Source organism: Erithacus rubecula (genome assembly GCF_903797595.1).
Source record: "Erithacus rubecula genome assembly, chromosome: 5".
Classification (NCBI taxonomy): domain Eukaryota; kingdom Metazoa; phylum Chordata; class Aves; order Passeriformes; family Muscicapidae; genus Erithacus; species Erithacus rubecula.
The window spans coordinates 24,659,718-24,680,895 of record NC_136687.1 but is presented as its reverse complement, the minus strand read 5'-3'; the positions used below and the strand labels follow the sequence as shown (position 1 = coordinate 24,680,895).

Sequence of the window (21,178 nt, the reverse complement as noted above, 5' to 3'; positions counted from 1 at the left end):
TCAAATGTGAAATCAGATATTGAGATTAGTGTTTAGCACTGAAGCAATTCCTTTCCAGTGATTTATTTTCTTTTAGATAAAAAAATAATACTTATGATCAAGGTTCAGCTGTAACTTGTCTTTAAAAAGATGTATTTTTTACCTAAATTTCAGCACCTTCTCCTCAATGTGAAGAAAATAAATCAGTAAAGTATTCTCAGTTATTAAAAATACTATACAGTCAAATGAAGTGCTTCTTTGTCACGCTCTGTCAACCTTAAACTTTTATGAAGTTATGTAATTAGCTTCTAATATCTATCCCCTAGCAAACTATATAGTCTTCATATCTCTCACCTACCCCTGTAGTGATGATGTCAGGAAGAAATTATCATCCAGAATCCTCCCTTTGCCTTGTAAGACCATTTTGATGCTGCCTATTGTGACAGCAAACTGAAGCTGCAGGCAGTGTAGATTCAGCCTCCATGAATGTGAATTGCAATGGTAGAAGGGAATTTATTTGGGTCTGTGTGGGTCTGAATTTGCCTGGAGTTCAGAAGCCTGACAGGTATGAGGTAGGGGCACTCAATTCCACAGTGGTGGAATTCTGATGTATCCATTTAAGGCCCAAAGTCACAGGAAAACCCATGTGTTTAAAATGGAAAGATAGGTGCTTGTATCTGCATTCACAGTTCTCTAAACACCTGCTCAGCTGCAATGTAACACAAGAGGTGACAAAAATAATTACTGCATATTTTTTTACAGTTTGGTGGTGTTAGGTGCCTAAAATTCTGCTCCAAAGTGTGCCAGCACTGTGACTTCCAGCAAATATTTTCTGTGAACTGAGAGATGCTATCAAACCAGCCTTCCACTGCTTTTGTCACTTCAAAAGCCCAACCCAGAAATATCTCCAAGTGTATTTACTTAATCAGGATTTACAAAATTTTCTATACCAGCTGCCTTTTTCATTTTTTTTGGAAAACAAAAAACTATAATCAAAAAACTTCTGGGTGACTGTTCAAAAGGTTAGAGAATGCAGGAAACTAAGTTCAATTTATTTCTTCTTCGTAAGAGGATTCAAACCTCCATTATGGAAAAACACCATGAAATGTGAGATATTTGGGGATGGCATAACTGCACCTAAACCTGCTTCATTCTGCAAATAATTTAAAAAGAAACAGAATGGATTGAATGATTATACCCATGTCTGGGCAGCCCCTTTATGTGAGAGACCAGAAATAGGTCCCATTTTGAGAAACTTGACCTTTCAATTGTATCATATAGAGGGCCTCAGCTCCTGATATAACTTGTCATACACCAGACACCCTAATTCCATTTGCACACCCCAATACAGTCACTTCAGATGCTTTAGAGAACTGGAATGGTTGAATATTTCATCCTGTGTGTCTTTTGGGTTCCAGTTCATCAGCCCAAGTGGGGCAAATGTATTCATATCCTTAAAGAACTAATGATTGTATTTATTTACAGAGACTTCAGTAACACTGAGACACTATGCAGTGAACAGAAATACTACTGTGAAACTTGCTGCAGTAAACAAGAGGCACAGAAGAGGTGAGCAAAGAGCAGGCTGTTTCACCATGCCCCTCCTGGCCTCTTGCAAACTTACTTATTCCTTGATATTTATTTTGTTTAAATACCTAGAAATCTTACATCTAAAATGCATTCTCTGTGTGCACCAGAGAACCTGCAGACAAATGCAAAGGTATACGTCTTAGTCTAGAAGCAACTTCTAGTTGACTATTTTTATTTACAAAATGCTTGTGTAATGCAGACATTTGGTTATTAAGGGAAGAGAGAACGGCTTTGAACTGGTCAGGTGTTTGTCATCAATGTTCTTACCGGTTTCACAGGATGAGAGTAAAAAAACTGCCCATGATTCTTGCCTTACACCTCAAGAGATTCAAGTACATGGAGCAGCTGCACAGGTACACCAAGCTCTCGTACCGAGTGGTGTTTCCTCTGGAGCTGCGGCTCTTCAACACATCCGGCGATGCCGTCAACCTGGATCGGATGTACGACCTGGTGGCCGTTGTTGTTCACTGTGGAAGGTAATGGACCTCCATGGCTGTCACAAGCCATTGCCAGATGTTTGCCAAGGGAAGAGCTACCCCTGACAAAATGTAGGGAGAATGGCAGGCAGGGCTTAAAGCCTGCTGCTGCACAGACTTGCTCATGTCTTGGCCTGAACCATTTAGCCAACTTCCTTCATTTGGTTCAAACTGATGACACTCCCTCCTTCCTCATAGGACCCCTTAAAAAAGTTGGGATGAAAACACCTTTAGCTTTCAGTTGATTATCTTTGCAACAAGTTAAAAAGGAGAAAGGAGTAAATGTCTAGTATACCACCACAGGTGAATTTACCACGTTTTTCATAATATTTAGTTGGAATTCTGCATGCATAAATAAATGTGATTTATCAAAGTGGACTCAGTATTATATTCTAATACTTTGGGTTTTTGTTTTGCTTTCTAGTGGACCCAATCGGGGGCATTACATTACTATTGTGAAAAGTCATGGATTTTGGCTCTTGTTTGATGATGACATTGTAGAGGTCAGTATGCTGCAGGCCATGATCACAACTTTTGTGGTAATGTTTTCTTCCCTAGTTGGGGTTAAAATCCTGATCCAGAACTGGGTAGAGATTACCAGTCTGCAAAGCCACAGTTTGGCTGTAATGTTTATTTCAACTCTGTTAGGAAGGAAGATTGTGAATAAAATTATTAATCCTGTGATTTGTGCTCTGTCAGTGTCAGAGGGTTTTTTTTATTTCATAGCAACATCAAATGTTTTTAGTATCAGACTTCTTAATTTAATTCATAAAAACCTTGTCACTTGGTAAAACTGAACTAGGTAAAGCTATCTTTGCTGTAGAATTTTCGCTGTTGTATAGGGAAGTTACAAGAAAGTCTAAATTGTGTTGTTGATCTGGGATTGCCTGAATGTAGATTGGAGTAGAATCTGTCTCACAGCTATTGCAGATTCTGTCCAAGCATTCTGAAATTCAGTCTTACACAAACCCTTTATGTCATTGTGGCACACTGGCAAAACTCAGATTTCAAGTCTGATTTCCCAAGAGGAAGGAAAATAAGGAAAGTAAGCACTGGCATGCTGGAGGGGACAAGTCTGGAAGAATATTTCTGAAAATTTCAGAAAGATGGGATCACATGGTCACATTTATGTGTTTAATTACTGCATTCCAAGCAGTCTCTCTGTTATCAGAAAAAGCCTAACTCAGTTAGGTTCAGTGACAGAATTGTGCCTATGACTTTTATGAGTGAGATCAGCCAGGGTCAGCCCCTAATCTTTACCCTTTCACTGCCTAAATTGAAAACAGAATTTGCTAATTGCTACCTCTAAACAAAAAAACTGTATTTGTCTTTTCTGTTCATACAGTCATTTAATCTGTGTTTGGTATCTGTTTTTATCTAACAGTATATTAAAAATATTTATTTTGCAGAAAATAGATGCTCAAGCTATTGAAGAATTCTACGGTCTGACCTCTGATATATCAAAAAATTCAGAGTCTGGCTATATTTTATTCTATCAGTCAAGAGAGTGACTTGGCAAACTGTGATAATTGAGCACAAGGATGCTGCAAGCAAAAGAAGGTGATGGCTCCTCTGAACTGACTTTTACACAGACCACATCTCTGATGGCTGAACAATACAGTGTCTCTTGTTCAATGGTCTATGTGATGTTGACTGTAACCATCCATTTTTGACATTCAGATCCTTGTTTTAGAGGGGAGGGGGGGTTGTTTGTAGTTTTTAAGTCTGATTGAAGAGCTAATTGAAGTCAGATTTTAGTGGAATTTATACAGACTAACATTTACAGATAATGAGATTTGGATGTCAACTGTTAAATCCAATCCAGCTAGAGTAGTATTTTATATGAAAGTGTTCATTACATGTAGGGCAAAATTATTTAAAACTTTATAGATGGTTTTGGAGTGTGTTGATTTACAAAGCATTCCTTTAATCCTGGCATATACTTATCCCTTCTAAGTGTATGGAAAAAAAATCAATTCTTTCATAATGATTTGAGTTGTGGTTGTATAGGGGATTTTTTTTTTACTTATTACTCTGTTGCAAAAAAGATATTCTCCCAAAATAATTTCAGTTTTAGTTATTAAAAACTTTCAGTGTGTAACCACAGACCTAAAATTCACACAGAGGGATTTAAATTACACAGGAACTAAGTAATTCTGTATGTTCTTTGTTATGAGATTGTACAGATGAGGTAAGATTTCAGAACTTACACAGCACTGGAATAAAGGGAGTAAGATCACACATAGGAGGTAAATTTACAGAGGTAAATTGCTTTTATAAAGATTTATCTTATCTTTTTGTTAAAATTCTACAATAGATTGTTTACTTTGATTGTGTTTGCAAAGATTGCAACACTGCTCACATGTAACATATCCATCAGGACTGAAATTATACAGTCCATTTAAATAAGCATTATTTGTACATAAGACACAACTTAATCCTGCATCTTCCTAAATATCTGTAGGTCCCATTTTCATTTCTCAAGACAGAGTTCATTTCTTAGAAAAATAATATGTCACAACCACTAGTGTACATGCTATCATGTATATATCATCCTTAACATTTTGGTCATGTTTGACAGAGTTTTGTCACCACAGAAACAGATAGGCATCTGAAGTGCTTGATTTCAAAATTAGTACAAAAGGCTTAGTTTGTGATTTTCCTGGGTGAATTTGACTGGCACTTGTCATGCACCAACTAATACAATTTCTGAATTCACCTGAATACGTGAATTGGGCAAAGAATAAGTGTAGAAGAAAGTATCAACAGGGTTTGAGAAGGGACTGATAGCAGCTTGAGTCAGTGGTAATGCTGGTTAACTACCTTGTTCAGTTTGACACTTTCACTCCATTATACAGTTCTTGAATTTCAGTAGCCAAAGTCCTGTTCCAATGACATCAACAGCAAAACACTCTTCTTGTCTTCATAAGGACTGACAGTTAGTTCTAGTATTTATAAGGAAATATTCTCATCTCACAAAATTTATTTCTACCTGTTACATTTTTTTCACTCATTATATGTTTATCAGACAATGTTGCTTTTTGTCCTTTTCTTTAAGAAGCCTGCCTGACACTTTATGGCCAACACTCCATTTCAAGAAATGGCTTTTGAAATGCAGCTACATCTCATATTTTAGTCTTCTATAGAAAAGATAATGTTTTTCATTTTATGCTACTGTGAATTTGAAATATCTTTTGTGAAATATTGGTGAAAATGAAGTAGCTTCTTCTTGTAACATCTTCTGAAGTTCAGTTGGATTTATCGATGGCCATTTTGTAAACTAAGCTAATGTAGCACTTTACACTGAATGAGAAACAGGAGTGGACTTTCAGCTAAGATTATTTGTGATTTATCATGTTATTATCCTGATGCAAGAAAACAGATGTAGAATGTAACCTTATAGGACTTAAGAGAATGGTAGTAGTGGTCTACAGGGATCACTCACAAGAAAGAAGGCTGGTATGCAGGCTGAAGACAAGCATGATCAGGATGCAGCTCTTATTCTTTTATTGATGTTAGAATGAAATGTTCTGTCTCTAATACAGAAGATAGACACAGTCTTACAGCAGACTTCAACCCCCACTGAGACCTGGGAGCTTTTCCACTGGAAACCTAAACCTGCAAATCTCTCTTTAATTGATTTATTTATAAACATTCAGGATTTCTGTATAAAAATACAAAAATTACTGGCCTTTTAAAATGGATAAGGTTTCCTCACTGTGGATGGAATCACTTTCTAGATCAGCAATGACCAGTGCTGGTCCAAAGGTCTGTATTTCGCAGTTTACTACTGAACATTCTATGGGGTTCTTTAGTTTTAAAAGATTCAACAAAACAGATAATATAAAGGTATCATTTGAATCTTCAGGGCTCATGTTTATATGGAAAGTAATTTTTCATAAAAATAATTTTTAAATCAGTTCAATTTTAGGAAACATTTTTCCTTGTTTCAATAGACTTATGTGAAAATTGGTTTTTAAAATGTTAATAGTTTGAATTAATATTTAAATGCTAAACTACAGGATAAGTATCTCTGGTTTTCTCCACTGCAAGACAGCTTTAGATTGTAAAACATATAGATCATTGCAGTAAGTTATTGGGAGTAAAATTACTAGAATAAGCTGTTTCATAAAGTATAAAAAACCATTTTTAATTCATGCTGGCCCATGAAAAGATCACAGCACTAGTATCATGCCAGTCCAGCATCAGTAGTCTGACATCAACTCTGAAACATAGTGGAATACACACTTCATATTAGCACTAGCTAAACTAGGGAGTATCTTCTTTTGATTAACTAAGTTGCTGTCACAATTCTATAAATTGGATCCAGTCTCCAGTGTGCTGAATGTCTTGACTTCAGTCCAAAAGCAGACACAGTTGTATGAATAGTGCCAGTCCAGGCAGAGGAACTCTTCTTTGTCAAATTAAGCACATTCACTCAAGTTTTGCAGGATTGTGATCCCCACAGGAACTATCATATGGTAAAAGTATTTTAGCTGATTGAATAAAGCATAATCCCTTTTCTCTTTTGCTTATGCACAGATTTCTAGTCCCTTATGAAAGAATGGAAAAATACCTAAAACAATAAAAGCTTTTCAGCTAGCAGCTAGAAAACGAAATGCTAGCACAGATCTCTAACACTATTCTGTGATTACCTAAAATGACTATATTTTATGATGTCAGCTTCTAGGTATAGTAGGTCTAACAATTGAAGTTTTCCAATTGTTTCCCATGCTGTAGCTGAGATGCACTGTCCATTTATAAGTACTATTACTATATTCTCTACTTAGAAAAAAACAATTTTCTTGTGCTACGTTTCCACAGCACTGCAGTGCTGATGAATCAGTTACCTTAGAGGATGAGCTCAGAACTCAGCTCATATTTCTGAGAACAGGCTGTTGGAATCTTAGGGAATTTCTAATCTGGGGACATAACAGAGGGAGGCAGAAGAGTGGAGCGATGGAAAAGCTGGACCAAAGAAACAGAACATCTTTTTGAAGTTAGATCCCAAAATTACTGCAGTTCATTCTATTTTAACTATTTAGTTACCTCAGAGTACTAGATTATGTATGAAAAGTCTTCTTCCTTTAGCAGTTGGAGTAAAGAAAACAAAGCAGTAGGAGTTTCCTTTGTAGCAGGTTTAATAAAAATATTAAAGACCTAGCAAAATTAAACTGAAATTCACCTTACATGATGGGTCCTGAAGTGCTACCACAACCTGTCTTTTATCTTCAGACATTACATTTCAGTCACTCATCTGTTCCAACATCATATAGTTGGCACCTGAGCAGACAGATTGCTGCTGCCAGTGATTTGATGCCTCTCAACAGCAGACCCTCCTTGTTTTATCTGTTTTGCTGCATGTGGCTGATAGTTGTGAGCAGTGTCTTACATCTGAATGAATACTAGAAATTTAAAATTTTAAGTTTTACCTGTGTACCTGTTCTTTGCTAGTATCTTTTAGAAGGGTTTGTTTTAATTTATTTTTCTTTTGTTGGTCTGATACTGTATTTGTATAGTAACTTATGAGGTTAATACTATTTGTTTTGCTTTAATTATTATATACTTTGGGGGTTTTTTGTAATGTAATCAATCCAGGCACTTTAAGCAACAATGTCAATCTTGTGAAATTCCAATCAGCTTAATATTTTGCCTTTGTCTTACTGCTATTGCAGCTGTTTACTTGTGATCCAATCACTCTAGTTACAACTCAATTTCTATTATTAGGCTTGTAGTCCTAGCTGGGCTGTAAAATTGGAAAGCCCAAGCATTTTCATACATATTTGTTCATGTGTAAAAAGGATGGAGCATTTACTGTGTGTCTGCTACACACATCAGTGTGTACATGACGAGCTGCACTCTGCACATTTCACAGCCTCTTTTGCTCTCTGCCTGCTAACCCATCTGAGGGTGACTGTAATACTTCAATCTGTGACACAGTTATCAAAGACTAAAATCTAGAAAAGTTACAGTTCTTACAGGAGAATTCTCTTTTACCAGACACACTACCAGCTGTCAGTCAGCTGATAATGCAGGTATTGCTCTCTTTGCCATTTTATCAGTGCTTTGTTCAGTCTCAACTGTGAAAAAACTGACATGCCACAATTATTCTTGGCTACTGTGTGCGTACTGGCAAGGAGAGCAAATTTTTGCATCTTCTCTTCACTTGGGCCAAAATAAAGCAAAGAGATAATGAAGTAAGATAAGTGCTTGTGTAAAATGATGGTTTTTAGATGACAGCATCTGTGGTGTCCATACCAGAAAGTCACTGACTTTCTGTGTTGTTAATGCAAGGGTTATTCCTAGTGCTTTAGATGTTGTATTTTCTTTGATCAATGAAAAGGCCAGAACTTTTTCCTGTTGCATCTGTTCTGATAGTGAGGTGCTTCTTCTCAATTTAATATGGCTCTTACTATGTAAATAGCCCTTGGCAAGCCTCAATAGACACCCATTTAATTTCTTTCCAGTTAATATGCATTACTTCAAAGAGATTGCCTGAACCTGTCTACAAGATTTATTCAGATAACACAGCTCTTTTGCATACAGGGTCAAATAACACCCTATCAGGAGGTATGTGCCCACCTGATGGGACCATCTGGCTAAACCCACAACATTTTGCATACTAACAATTCTTAACCCTCTAGGAGGTTTGCTTGCTGGCTTTGCCTGACTGATTTAATAAGAAACTGCAAATAACTCTCTTTATTCATGGTCTCAGAGTTGCTATAATTCTTTAATAAATTCTGTTTCATTTGGTTATCAAGACTGGGACTATTGTACTATGTAAAATAAATTATCTTATGTGTGCCATTCACAGCAGTCAATTTAACAGCCTAATGCTTCTGTTGAAGGCTGTTGCAGGTGGCAACTTCAGTGTATGTAAGAATACAAAAGAGTAAGTTACTTTTCTGTGATAGCACAGTAGGTCTATAGGAAAAGCTGAAGTGACACGCAGCCTCCTAACCTCCATCCTCTAGATAATCCTGACCCTTCTCACAAGGTTCCAAAGCAGCAGGACTAAGCCCTTCATGAAGACATCTTGCAGTTCACCAAAACATGTTGCTTGCTGCAGTAGATAATTAATGAATATTGGCAATCCCTCTGTTCCTGCTCCCCAAAATCTCATTAATAGGTACACATTCCTTGAAGAGGCTGAGCTTAAACCTCACCTTTGTATTTGCAATGCTGTTCGTGTTTGAAATGTCTCACACCATACTCTGGCAGCAAGAGCAACATCAAGGCAGCCAGGGTACAGGTGCCAGTGCTTTTCCTGGAGGCAATTTTCTAGTCTCAGTAACTTTCATTTCATCACCTAACACAAGCTCCATAAACTATCATGATGCTTTAGAAGTAAAGCCACCACGTTCTGTATGAATATGAATGTAGGGTAGGAGGAAGAAGGAAGAGGATAAAATATGGAAAGTGTTGGTTTTTTCAGAGGTTTCGAATATATGTATCTGTTTGTAAATATATAGTCCCCTCTCTACCTTGTTAAAATGATGCAATCATAATAAAACTACTTAAATTTTGTGCTAGTTTTTCAAATGGAATAGAAGGTAGCAAAATTATGAGGCATGCAATGGGGACACACAAACACTGGATCTCTAGTACAGCATACAATACTCGGCGTATGTGTACAGATGAATATCTGCTCTTTTTAATCATCATGTACATGGACATGTAACAACCCTGCATCACCTGCAGAACTGTAAGATAAAAATCATGTTGGTTATTAAGGTTGTAACATAAGAAAACAGTATTTTCTCCTGTTAACATGTTTATATTTTACATAAAATAAACTCCCTAGCTGATCTCGCTTCCATTCAATTTGGTTTGACTTCACCTGGAGCCACACTAAGGCTGAGTATTGATGCTGGCTCTTGCACAACATGATTCTGAATGTCAGATGCCTGAATTTTTACAGGTGACAGGACTGTTGATGCTTGTTTTATATTTCATTTAATGTGGACATCACAATTAAAGTGACTTCAGAGAATATTTCACCACTTGGGCTGGCTGCCTCTGAAGCATCTCAAGAGAACAAGTTTTGCAAGTAGTTTCTGAGTTGGCTCGGTAGAATATGCACACAATTGCATGATTGAGCTGTACCCAGTTAAAGCACACTACTGACCTTGTCAATGTTTCTGAGCTTCAATGTTTCAGCTAATACTGGAGAGAATAGAAATGAGCCAGAACTGAACTAACTTTTACATCAGGGAACAATGAGCCCTTTTAGCCTGGGATTTTACCTGTGACTAATGGACTGGGAAAGGATTTTGCTAATGAGATCTAAAATTTTGTCAAAGAGTTGAAAGGTTCCTGTTGTCTGCTGATTTTCCTTTAGTTGTTCATTAACAAACACAATTTAGATTCTCAAAAGTGAGGTAAATGAAAGGCTGGAGTTTCTTGCTCCTGTCTAAATGGATTCCCTTTATTCCTTCAGAATCATTCAGGGAACCAAAATCAAACATAGCTGTCAATCTGCAAGCTATATTTATAGCTAACACACTGTAAGATTTATGGCACATCAGACCTATCAAAGGACTGGGTTGAATATCTTATCATATCTTAGAGTACATATTTCCTCTCAAAAATATTTGAAGTACCTTCAAATTTATTCCTGGGTTATTAGGACATAAGCATTTGACTGCAGAATGGAGACAGAAATTTAAAACACAGGATATGACTGAAATAAATAATCACAAATCCAGTCTCTTAAAACATTTTGTAGAAATAGAGTTTATGGTGTACAAATAAAGAAACCATGAAAAAGTTTCCAGTGGCAGGATTCATAATCACTGTACATGGGCTCCACTAGAATTTCTCTCACTTTAGGAATACACTTTCTTAGAAGATGTATGATATTTACCTGTATCTCTCTTCTTTATTCTTTTGTATTAATTAGATTAATAATTTTACATTAGGCTGGGTTATGTTCTGTGCACCAGATAACCAGAGAAATGCTAAAAATATAATTTAATCTGAAATGAAAAGTCAGATATGGTAGAAGAAAATTGTAAGGTTACCCATATTAGACATGACTAAATACATAACATGGAAAAGCATGTTCCACATTTCTGGAGATATCAATTTTCTTGAATGCTTGTGTGCAACTTAAAAATCTAGTAAAATTCTTAAAGAAGAAAAATAGGACAACCATTTTCAAAACATATTCATACATACATACACAAACACACACACACTTACATATATATGTATATATGGCAACACAACATTTTCATTATCTGTTCTGAAAAATTCTTCCTCTTATTAATTTTTTCACAAATGCTTTGAGATCACTCCATTTTCTTGTTGAATTTCACTCACATGCATTGCACAATGCATAGGTTAACCCATCACAAACTCTTCACCTGGTGCTAATAGTGCATTTCATCTCACCATGAATACAGAAACAGCAGAGGAGCCAACACCTTGGATTTTGCAAGTTGTCCCAGGACGCATGGAGAGACCCACCAGGATCAAATAAAAGTCAAGAGGTGGAGGCAGATAGAGACTTTCTTCCAAATCACTGCAAGGGTAAAATAATGAGGTCAATGCTGAATGAAATTTGGAATAAGACAGAGTGAAACATCCTTTGGATTTCATTTGACACATATATGAGAAAAAATATTCAAGTCATGAACAAAGCAGAACCAAAGATGTTGAAGCAGAAGGTACAGACATCACCCAGTTTTGCAAATCAGACATCAGAAATGCTTAGAGAGAAACTTTTACCATCAGTCACTTCACTATGGCTGTAAAGAAGTTCCAGGTAGGTTTGCAGCCTTACAGTGGGACCACTAGTAACAGAATCTGGAACAAAGTTTCTTCTGGCATCCTCATAAAAATTCTGGTGTGCAGAGCTGTGTTTTCTGTGCAGCTGTAAGGCTTGGTGATGTGTGGAACACTGAACACTGAAGCAGAACTACTACTACTACTGCTGAAGGTGTGATTATCTCCATTCTTTGAAAATATGGTTCAGGAGAACAAATAAAATCTTCCATTTTATTTATTCACTAATAATGTAATTTTCACTGTATTTTATGAAGCATTTTTCATCCTCAAGGTAATTTACCTGATAATCAAGTAACTTTCCAACTCTTAATTTGGTGAAAACTGTAGAAATTGGGTAACATGTACGAAAACCCTTAACTATTTTAGATAACTTAAACTTGAGCTGAATCTGGCCAACAGTCAGCTAGAACAGTTGAACTGTAGGAACACTTTCACCAGCTCCTCATTAGCTACCTTGATGACCTCTTTGCTGATGGTGATGCCTGGAGAGGCTACCTAGACTAGAGGCTGGACAGAGCTAAAGGAGAAAGGCAGCTATTTAGTGAAAGGATTTCTCAAGAGACACCTTGGGCACTGCAGGAGTCTCACAGAGAATACACCCAAGGTGGATGACAATCACAAGTTATTCAGACAGATAGAAATTTGGTCTATTTGCATATCAAAGGTTAATTGTCCAATTACAGCTTCAGGCAATGTAATCACATTCCCCCAGTTTGCTCCCCCAATTCACTTTTTGTTTACATTTTTCAGGGCCTATGACAGTAAGGTGTCCTGGAGTTTCAGCCCTTTTCTAGAGAGAAATTGTTTTTTCTGAGTAACCTGGGAGAACAGTAGCTGGCAGGCCATGGAGTTTTAGTAATAAACTAAAGCTATATTGATCTGAAGAATAGAAAAGCTAAAACTTAAGTCATCACTGGTTGCAGTTCAAAGTACAGACATTGTAGCACATCATTCCAGTATAACCTGATGCCTCGCTGACTCTGATACAGCTCATTTTCCCTGGAATGCTCTGAGTCAGCTGAGGTTGCTCAGGAAGTTTGTCAATACAGTATTTTACTTTTCAAGCAATGGCTTGGTTTTCTTTTGCCCCTTAGTAATAATTAATTATTACACACTAGCAGAAAATATTAGGTAAAGCAAGGATTATGTCATTTATTTATGGTTTTATTTCTCTTTCTTCATTCTGGATATACATTTTCAGATGAACAAAAGTATTCTGAGGTGAGGTCACAGACTGTTTTAATTCTGCCTGAATCAATAGGATGAGTAGTTCAGGCAGACCAGTGTTGACTAAGACAGCAGCATGACACTGCCTTGCCCATCAGAATATGGCCTTGAGGACAACATAAAGCCTAAAAGATAAACAGAATTCTTCCCCCTAACCTTTACAACTATGATATTCTTAAATAGTCAGGTTGCTATAAACAGTAATAATACTCAGGTTTAAATACAGGTTGCTAATTCTACTGCTGACATTTATGGGATATTTCTGGGCATGCTGCATCACTATCCTGTCATGTTGTTTCAACCAACATTGAATCAACCAAACTTTCACATTAACATCCTTCAGAGTAGTATTCAATATTTATATCAAATTGTATTTTTGCCATGACTTAAGGAACATGGTTCATGATAACTACAAGCTTTATTTTATGGAAATGTTATATATTCATACTTATTTATTGTTCCCAAATGCAGTTACAGAGGATGAGGAAAGAGGGAAAGATAATCAGTTTATCCAAAGATAAGTGGCACTGCAGAGCCCAGCCAGTGTTTGGTGTGGTAACAGCTGTGAATAAAGGCTCACTGTTTGGTGTCTCTGTTTAGTTGTCATGACACTTGTAAAAGTAATATACCTGGGGAATGTGTTTCCTTAATATAGTGAATCTCTTGCTCTCACTCTTGTGCAGCCAATCCCCACCTCCAGATACTGAGCTGAAAACAAACCACTTAATTCACCATGCTCTAAATAGAGCTGAACTTTATTTATCCAAAGGCATTTTACTCAAAATCTCCGTAATATGATAATGAACCATATCTCCCAAGTGAATTTTTTTCATGAAACTGTGTTAAATTTTAATTAATTTCACCATTTTGTAATAAAAAATAAACAAGATGCAGGTCCTCCTCCAGTGGCAGTCCTCTAGTGACATTTTGTACCCTTTACATTGAGGTGTTGGGTTTTTATTTCCAATTAGCCATTATGTATTTTTTTTTCTTTATTTTTCCTGTTACTCCTGTGATTTTGGACAGTATCATTTACTATCCCAGGTCTCCTTCAATGGAAGAGTACTTATCTTCTCTTTCTCCAAGGGATTGCCACTGTCAGTCCACCAACTTCAGTGAATTTTGCAACCATTTATTAGCCTGCATTATTGGATATGTTCATAGGACTCACCCTTTGGGAAAGTGCTCAGGAAAGCAGCAAGGGCTGTAGATTGGGTAGGCAAGTCTGAGCTTTCCATTCTTATCCCTGTCAAGAACTCATTGTATTACATGGGACAAAGAATGCAACCTCTCTCTTCCTCTATTTTTCAACTAGAAAATGAGTAAACCAATATTTATATATATCAGAGAACTACAAAGCTTATATCAGAGAAATAGAGACTGCAACCTAAATTACTCTTACATGCACAATAATGAAGGTATCACAATTTTTTCCCCTTTTCAGGTGGTCATCAGTTAATGATTGCAGCACACCCTTCAAGGAGGCAGATTTGTTGACATTGAGTAGTCTTTACGAAGACAACAAACAAATGCCCAGAGGTGACAGGAATTAATTCAGTGATACAAATGTGCTCCAAGTTTGTCTTAAAAGGTCAGTACTATTGGATTTTATTTCCAAGCAACATACCTCCTCATAAGCCCAGCCAAAGTCAGTATGAGAAAATCAGGTTCAGCTCACTGTCTCTCACCATGACTATATCTAGTGATTTCAAAGGAAGGGAAGAAAACTCTATTGCAGACAGCTTATGAAATAAATGACCCATTAAAGATCACTTCCTTAGAAAGTAATGAAATTTTACAAGGGAAAGAAACTTTCCATCCAAGCTTACTCAGTTTATGGTTGCTCTTTTTTACAGATAGGAATTAAGCTAATGTGTTATACACTGTGTATTGCCTCATTCTTTATATATTTGCTTAGCTAATTTTCCCCTAAAATATTTTGTTATCCATAATAATTTACTATGCATGCCTTAGATAATAAGATGCTATCTTGTTATTTACAGCATTACTTATTATTTCTTATCTTGGGGCCTTGGAATGATTACATGGATACATGAATATCAACAAAATTGACCTAACAAGCTTAAGAAAACACAAAAAAAACCCAACCAACCAACTAACCAACCAAAAAAGCCAACAAATAAAATCAAATAAAGAAGCAGCCCTTTAATTGCTTTATAAAGTTAAATAGCAAAAAGGTGAGTATTTTTATGGGAATATTTTATTACAGAACTCTGCCCTTTAATTATTCTATTCTTAGGTTTAATACTCTTCATTTCAATCTCATTTTTCATATCTGCAAAGCAGAGAAGTCAGCTAAGTCATGGCAATGTTCTGGGAAGGAAGTGGTTGATGCCCATGAAGAGGAGTGAGAAATGCTGTGTTCCCTCTATAAAGGGCAATCCCTTGCCCACATGGGCATTTGGAGCTCATGCAGATCAGCTTTCCAAATAACCCACGTTCTGAGTCTGGAACAAACAATCTGCACCATGCAGAAGTGAGCCATCCCCATCAGTCACTATGACAGGCTGGTGCTTTAAAAAGCTGCTGCTCATTTCCAATGTCCATTTTTATCAGACCCTTCTAACTGGTCACTGAACAAAGAAAAGGCAAAACCTTATAAAATATTTTCTAGAGGAAAATTTCTATTTAGTTGAATGTTAATTTTATAATGCTGTCCAGTTATAGCAGAACAATTTGCTTTTGCTTTCACCACACACCCAGCCCATACACAGCCAGGAAAAGACTCCCCAAAATCTCCTCAGCTTCTTTGAACAAGCAAGAAAAGCTGTGTCACTGTGTGGCTTTTCTGCTTAACTAAGAGACACTTCACAAAACAAATAAGTGAAGTCAAGGACTTTACACCACAAGGTCACTGTCCATTGGTTTCAGCCATATCATCTATGTGAAATAAAAATGTTTTGTTCTACTTAGTCCTTTCATTTGGGCACATTTACCAAGTGCTGCCTTTACTCTTCGGTTTCTACTCAGCCTTCTACTAATCACCTCATCTTTCCCAAATTTTGGGAAATCCAAAGATCTGTCAAATCCAGACTGATACCAGTTCCAAGTTCCATTAATTTGATGTGAAAACATAAGTAATACTTGTATTAGAAGCAGCACACCCAACTAACCTCACTGCTAGGGCTGTTCTGGGTTTTACAAGCCATGTGATTCAAATCCATTTATGTGGGGTGAAGGCTGGATAGCTTGTGCCCACTTTCCTGCTGGGTGACACAGCAGGTTAGATAACTAATATTAGTGTGTAACACAGGAACTTCTAGGTGGAAAGGATTTTTTCTGAACAGTTAAAACATCACCCCTTTTTACTTGCTTCTTGGTCAATAGACGATTTCACACACAAAGAACATCATGAGCTCAGGTTGGAAATCCATGACAGGAGAAGAGAGGGATGACTGCCTCAGGCATGAGCTTCAGGGCAGGGGCATCCTTATGCTCTGTGGTGTCCTGCAATGCTAATGACAACACTAAATATCATCCCAATATCACTTTGTAAAAAGTACTCTTCTAAGCACCATGTGTTCCCACCCAATTGTTTTGCAACAGAAACTTCTCTTCCCATTGCTGTTTCCTCTGGACTGTAGCATAGATGTTAATTCAAATACAGAAGCTGCAGTAGGAGGAATCTATGATTTTATTTCTCAAATAGAATTTTTTTCCTTAGCAGCAGATGAATTCTGACAGTGGAATTATTCATACTGGAACTGTATCTTCCTCCTGTGAAAAAGCACTGCTTTTCTTTCTCCCAAATCCCACCTGCCATGCTTCCATAATTGGAATTTAATAAAAAGCCTAAAAAAGCAAACCCTCTGTATCTTAAGAAAAACCCCAACTGCCAGTGGACAAAGTGGACCCAGGCACTGACGAACACAGTCTGGTGAAAGATGAGCTCAAAACAAAGCACTTTATCCAAATAACCCCAACTGGCATGAATTATCATCATTACATTCGTGCAATATTTGATACACATGAACAGATGGGAAAGAAATCATGCTTTTTGCATGCTACAACTCAGTGGGCTTTGGGGCATTCACTAAAGTCAGTTGGAGCAGTTTTTATTGTGTTGTGTTGGGAAGCTGTCTAGGACAGCCTGGTGTCTGTTAATTGAAAGTGCTCTCAACTCAGTGCATGTTACTGTGCTTGCAAATACAGTGTGGGGATCTTGGAACTTGGCAGCCCATGATGAATTTCCTGCTGCTATAAGCTCTCTGACAGTTTTGACTGTGCTTTCTAGGACAATTTCCAAAAAAGCTGAGTCAGAAAAAACAAAAAAGAGCCAGGTTTCTGGAGAAGATATCAGCTCCAGGAGAGGGGTTTGTCACAGAACAGCAGGGTTTGGAGGTCAGTACTTTTTCTCCCCTCTCTTAGTCCCTGGCTGTAAACTGACAAATTATATAAGAACAACTTGCAAACAAGAAGCTTGAATAAAAACACCTTCTAGGCTGCTTGATCAGGAGTCTGTTTGACAGAGGTCTCTCTCTGGTTTTGGGAGCAAAGAGAATTCAAAAAAGACATGTGATAAACCTTAAAAAATATTCAGAAATATTCTCATGCTACATTTCTTTTGATTCTTTGCTGCCTGAGTCACTGACCAGTATGTATTTTGTCTCTGTGGAAGCAAATTTCCAGTCTCTGATATCAGAGAAAAGAGAAGTTAAATTAAAAACTACATAGATTCTTTAATTATTTTATGAGTCTTTTCACATAAATCACTAGCATTTAAACTGTCTAAAATATCTCCTACAAAGATCTTTCCTTATGATTTGCTATAGCAACACATCAAGAAGCAAAATTTTTAGTTTACTGTGTATCCAAGTTATAAACCCACATTTTACAGATCCTGACATAATACGTAGTCATTTTTTACTTAATTATCTCTATTTCTCTTCCATTCAAAAAGGCTGCTATGCCTCTTGGAATATGAGAGAGAGCAAGTGTGTAAAGGCCTTTGCATGTGCTCATCCAGCTAAAGTCCTTGACTGGAGTAGCACAGCACACTAGGGACGTGTGGGCAATAAAGCCCAGAGTTCCTAATTCCTACACTTTCCTCAGGATGCCCTTGGCACTCATCCACAACCGAGACAATATGTGATTTTTCCCATGTCCTGTGGCCTGGACAACCCTGAGATACTCACCCAGGCTGATGGTTTCACCAGTAAACTATCTGCTCTTGTTCCAGTAAAGAACAGAAGTTCCCTGGTTTTGAGAAGGGCTGGAGTTCCACTAATTAACATCACTAAGAGCAACAAAGTGATTCCTGGAAAACACAGCAATGGGAAAAGAAATATTATGGTAATAAGTATAAAATATTTCACAAACAAAAAAAACATCCCTTCTGTAATTCTTTCAATTTTTGGCTATTTTGTTATTAACTGAGAATAATGTAGCATGCTTCAACTATTTTGTGGGTATTCAAAATATTCTGTTCCAATTTTTGGCTTGAAAATAGGCAAAGAGTATATAATTGCCACTTATATGGCTTGCTTCTGCTTTTTCTGAAATACAAAGGGACATATTGCCTTTGAACACAACAGATTTTGCATTAAGGCTGAGTTAATAAAACTAAAGACCTGGACCTAGTCAGTGCTGGAATTGGGAAAATAGAAGAGATGCTCATTTGATCTTACATCTATTTATTACAACAAAAATTATGCTAAATTTAAGGTACTAGTCAAAAGTTGCTTTACTCAAACACTGTTTCAATAGGGCTGTTTATCTAAACCTGAGAATGTTATGATTGATTAATAAGCACTTAGTTTAAAAAAAATATCCAGATGTTCAGATTTTATGTTTCTTTTCTAACCATAGATCTCATGAGAATTTTAACAACAGTTTAAAGTTAATAAAAATATTTCTTGATCCTCATGACCCCTCTGTAACTTCAAATTCAGCCTGTGCCCACTGCTGCTCTTCATGAATTAAATTGCTCATAATTCCCCATTCATTCAAGTGAAACCTTATAATCTAATGGAAGCCATTAAATTAAACCATCCAGTCCCACTGTACTTTAGCTGGCAGACTCATCATAAAGGAAATATGTCAAACAAAATAATGAGATGAAATAATCAGGCAGCTAAAAGATTGTATGTAGACTGCACTGTTCCAAGCCAATTTTAAAAGGTAGGACAATTTTAAACCTCTGAATTCAGAAGTGTCTGACACTGAATACACTCACAAGCTCATTTTTGAAAATTGCAATGGAAAATTTCCATCAAGGCATTTCATCAGTGCTATCTAGTACTTAGTATAAGGAAGAAGGTGCTTAAGTACCTGAGATTATTCCCCAGTATTAACATGTGTTGAGTCCAGATTTTTAGTCTTGTATCTTCTGCTCTAGGGCTTTCCAGCATCTCACTGACTCTGGCATGCATCTCCAAGAGCAGAGTCATCTTTGACAAAAAGGCTTGTAAGAATCTAAGGAGCCAAGTTCTCTGCAGTGTAGGTCTACTGAGAGCTGTGAAAATTTGCTGATTCTCACATTGCAACCACCCTCCATCCTTAATTGATGCTGTCCTTTCTCAAGCAAATTGTTCTGATTTCATATGTGCAGCCTTGGGGGCATGGGGGAGCTGCTGTATGTAACTCTTAGCCCTAGAATTTTTGATACATAATACCATGGTAAATTCATCATTCCCCTTCCTATATAGTTTGCTATAAAAGCAGATTATATAATTGCCAAGAAGAGAGAGTTCCAAGTTTTTAAAGGACACTTCTGCATCCAAGCCTGCAGCTGCAGCTCTGTGGTTTCCTCACAGGAACTCATACAAAGTGAAATAACATTCCATCTTACCTGTCTTCATAATGAGATAATGCAAAGAGTATCTGTGCTGTGTACCTAGTGCAGGTAGTTGTTTTTTCTGTTTGTAACAGAGCACTGGATTGTTTTCCAAACTGCACTTGGGGTAGAGTCACAGCCTCTCTTCACTAAAGCATGCCTGAAACATCAGCAGGTTTCTACATAGGCACCTCTGATTCATATGGCAGTACAGTCGAGTTGTAATTGGCATATGCACTTTTAAAGGGAAAACTGTGACCACATCCATCTAGAAATAAGCCTTGACTTTTAAAAACTTTACACTGAATCACTAGGAGATGCTATGCTATCTTTCTCAGTCCTCATATGACAGGGGAAAAAACCACCTGAATGGTTCATCACTCAGGATAAAATGATCCATAAGGATGTGGCCTTTGGTTTGCAAATGTGGACAGAATGCTGACACAAGTGGAAAGGAAACAATTGCCCCAATGGGAAGCACAAGGGTGCCATGTAGAGTGCTTTTGTGACCCACACAGTGGCTGCAGCCTTCACCAGACCAAGCAACTACTGTACCCTTAAAAACAGGACAAAAAGTTAAAAGGCAAAAAAAGGCATACAGCTCCCCACTCCAAGAAAATTCAGTCATAAAGGCCTAAGTGTTTAGCAGTAAGAAAATCAGGGCTGCAAAAAAATGAATTGCCTTTAAAAGAAGTTAAAGATGCAATACTAATATAACTAAAGATATCAGATGTAATGAATCATTGGACTTTGTTATTTGACTGACTTGATTCATTTTATCTTGAAATTTTTTTATAAAATGTACACTGATCAATTTAATCAGGGCAAGACATTCACTGAACAAATAAATTTGTGTCAGTGTGTGAGTGACAGTAATGTATTTCTGCCAAAAACATTGGAGAATAATATTAAAGAATGCAGAAGAACATAGTGATCCTTTCTTAAGACATAAGCCAAGGTGTAAGCATTGACAAATGGTTTGATGTCATATTGGGAGGTAAACACTGCACTGACGATATCAGCATAAAAAAAGTGTGCAATTACAAAGACAGAGTATTTTTGAGACTAAGAAGGAATATGTCTCTGATAATCTGTCTTCTCCTTTTGTCCTTCACGTTACTTAGAAACATTTTTTTGTTATTCAAAACCAGAATTTGGCTTCTGCTACAAAAACACTAATTGTTTCCTTCAAATCTCAAACATTAGAAGTATTTTCCTGATTTAAGGTGCTTTATACCTTCTGGATAATAAGTGAAGATTATTTCAGTCTTGATTATTATCTTTCTCAAGTGGCAAAGGGTAAAAGTAGACATGG

The 21,178-nt window shown here is 36.9% G+C and overlaps 1 protein-coding gene across 2 annotated transcripts in view; it reads left to right on the top strand.

The window, feature by feature from the left end:
* The window catches only part of USP46 (ubiquitin specific peptidase 46), a 34,893-nt gene extending 24,423 nt beyond the window's left edge, over nucleotides 1–10,470 (top strand). For both annotated transcript variants that reach the window (XM_079306148.1, XM_079306147.1), the window contains 4 exons: nucleotides 1,465–1,548; nucleotides 1,848–2,045; nucleotides 2,470–2,548; nucleotides 3,455–10,470. In XM_079306148.1, coding sequence (XP_079162274.1) covers nucleotides 1,465–1,548; nucleotides 1,848–2,045; nucleotides 2,470–2,548; nucleotides 3,455–3,556 — 463 coding nt within the window. In that variant the 3' untranslated portion in view covers nucleotides 3,557–10,470. The remainder of the gene's footprint in view (nucleotides 1–1,464; nucleotides 1,549–1,847; nucleotides 2,046–2,469; nucleotides 2,549–3,454) is intronic.
* The last annotated feature ends 10,708 nt before the right edge of the window (nucleotides 10,471–21,178 follow it).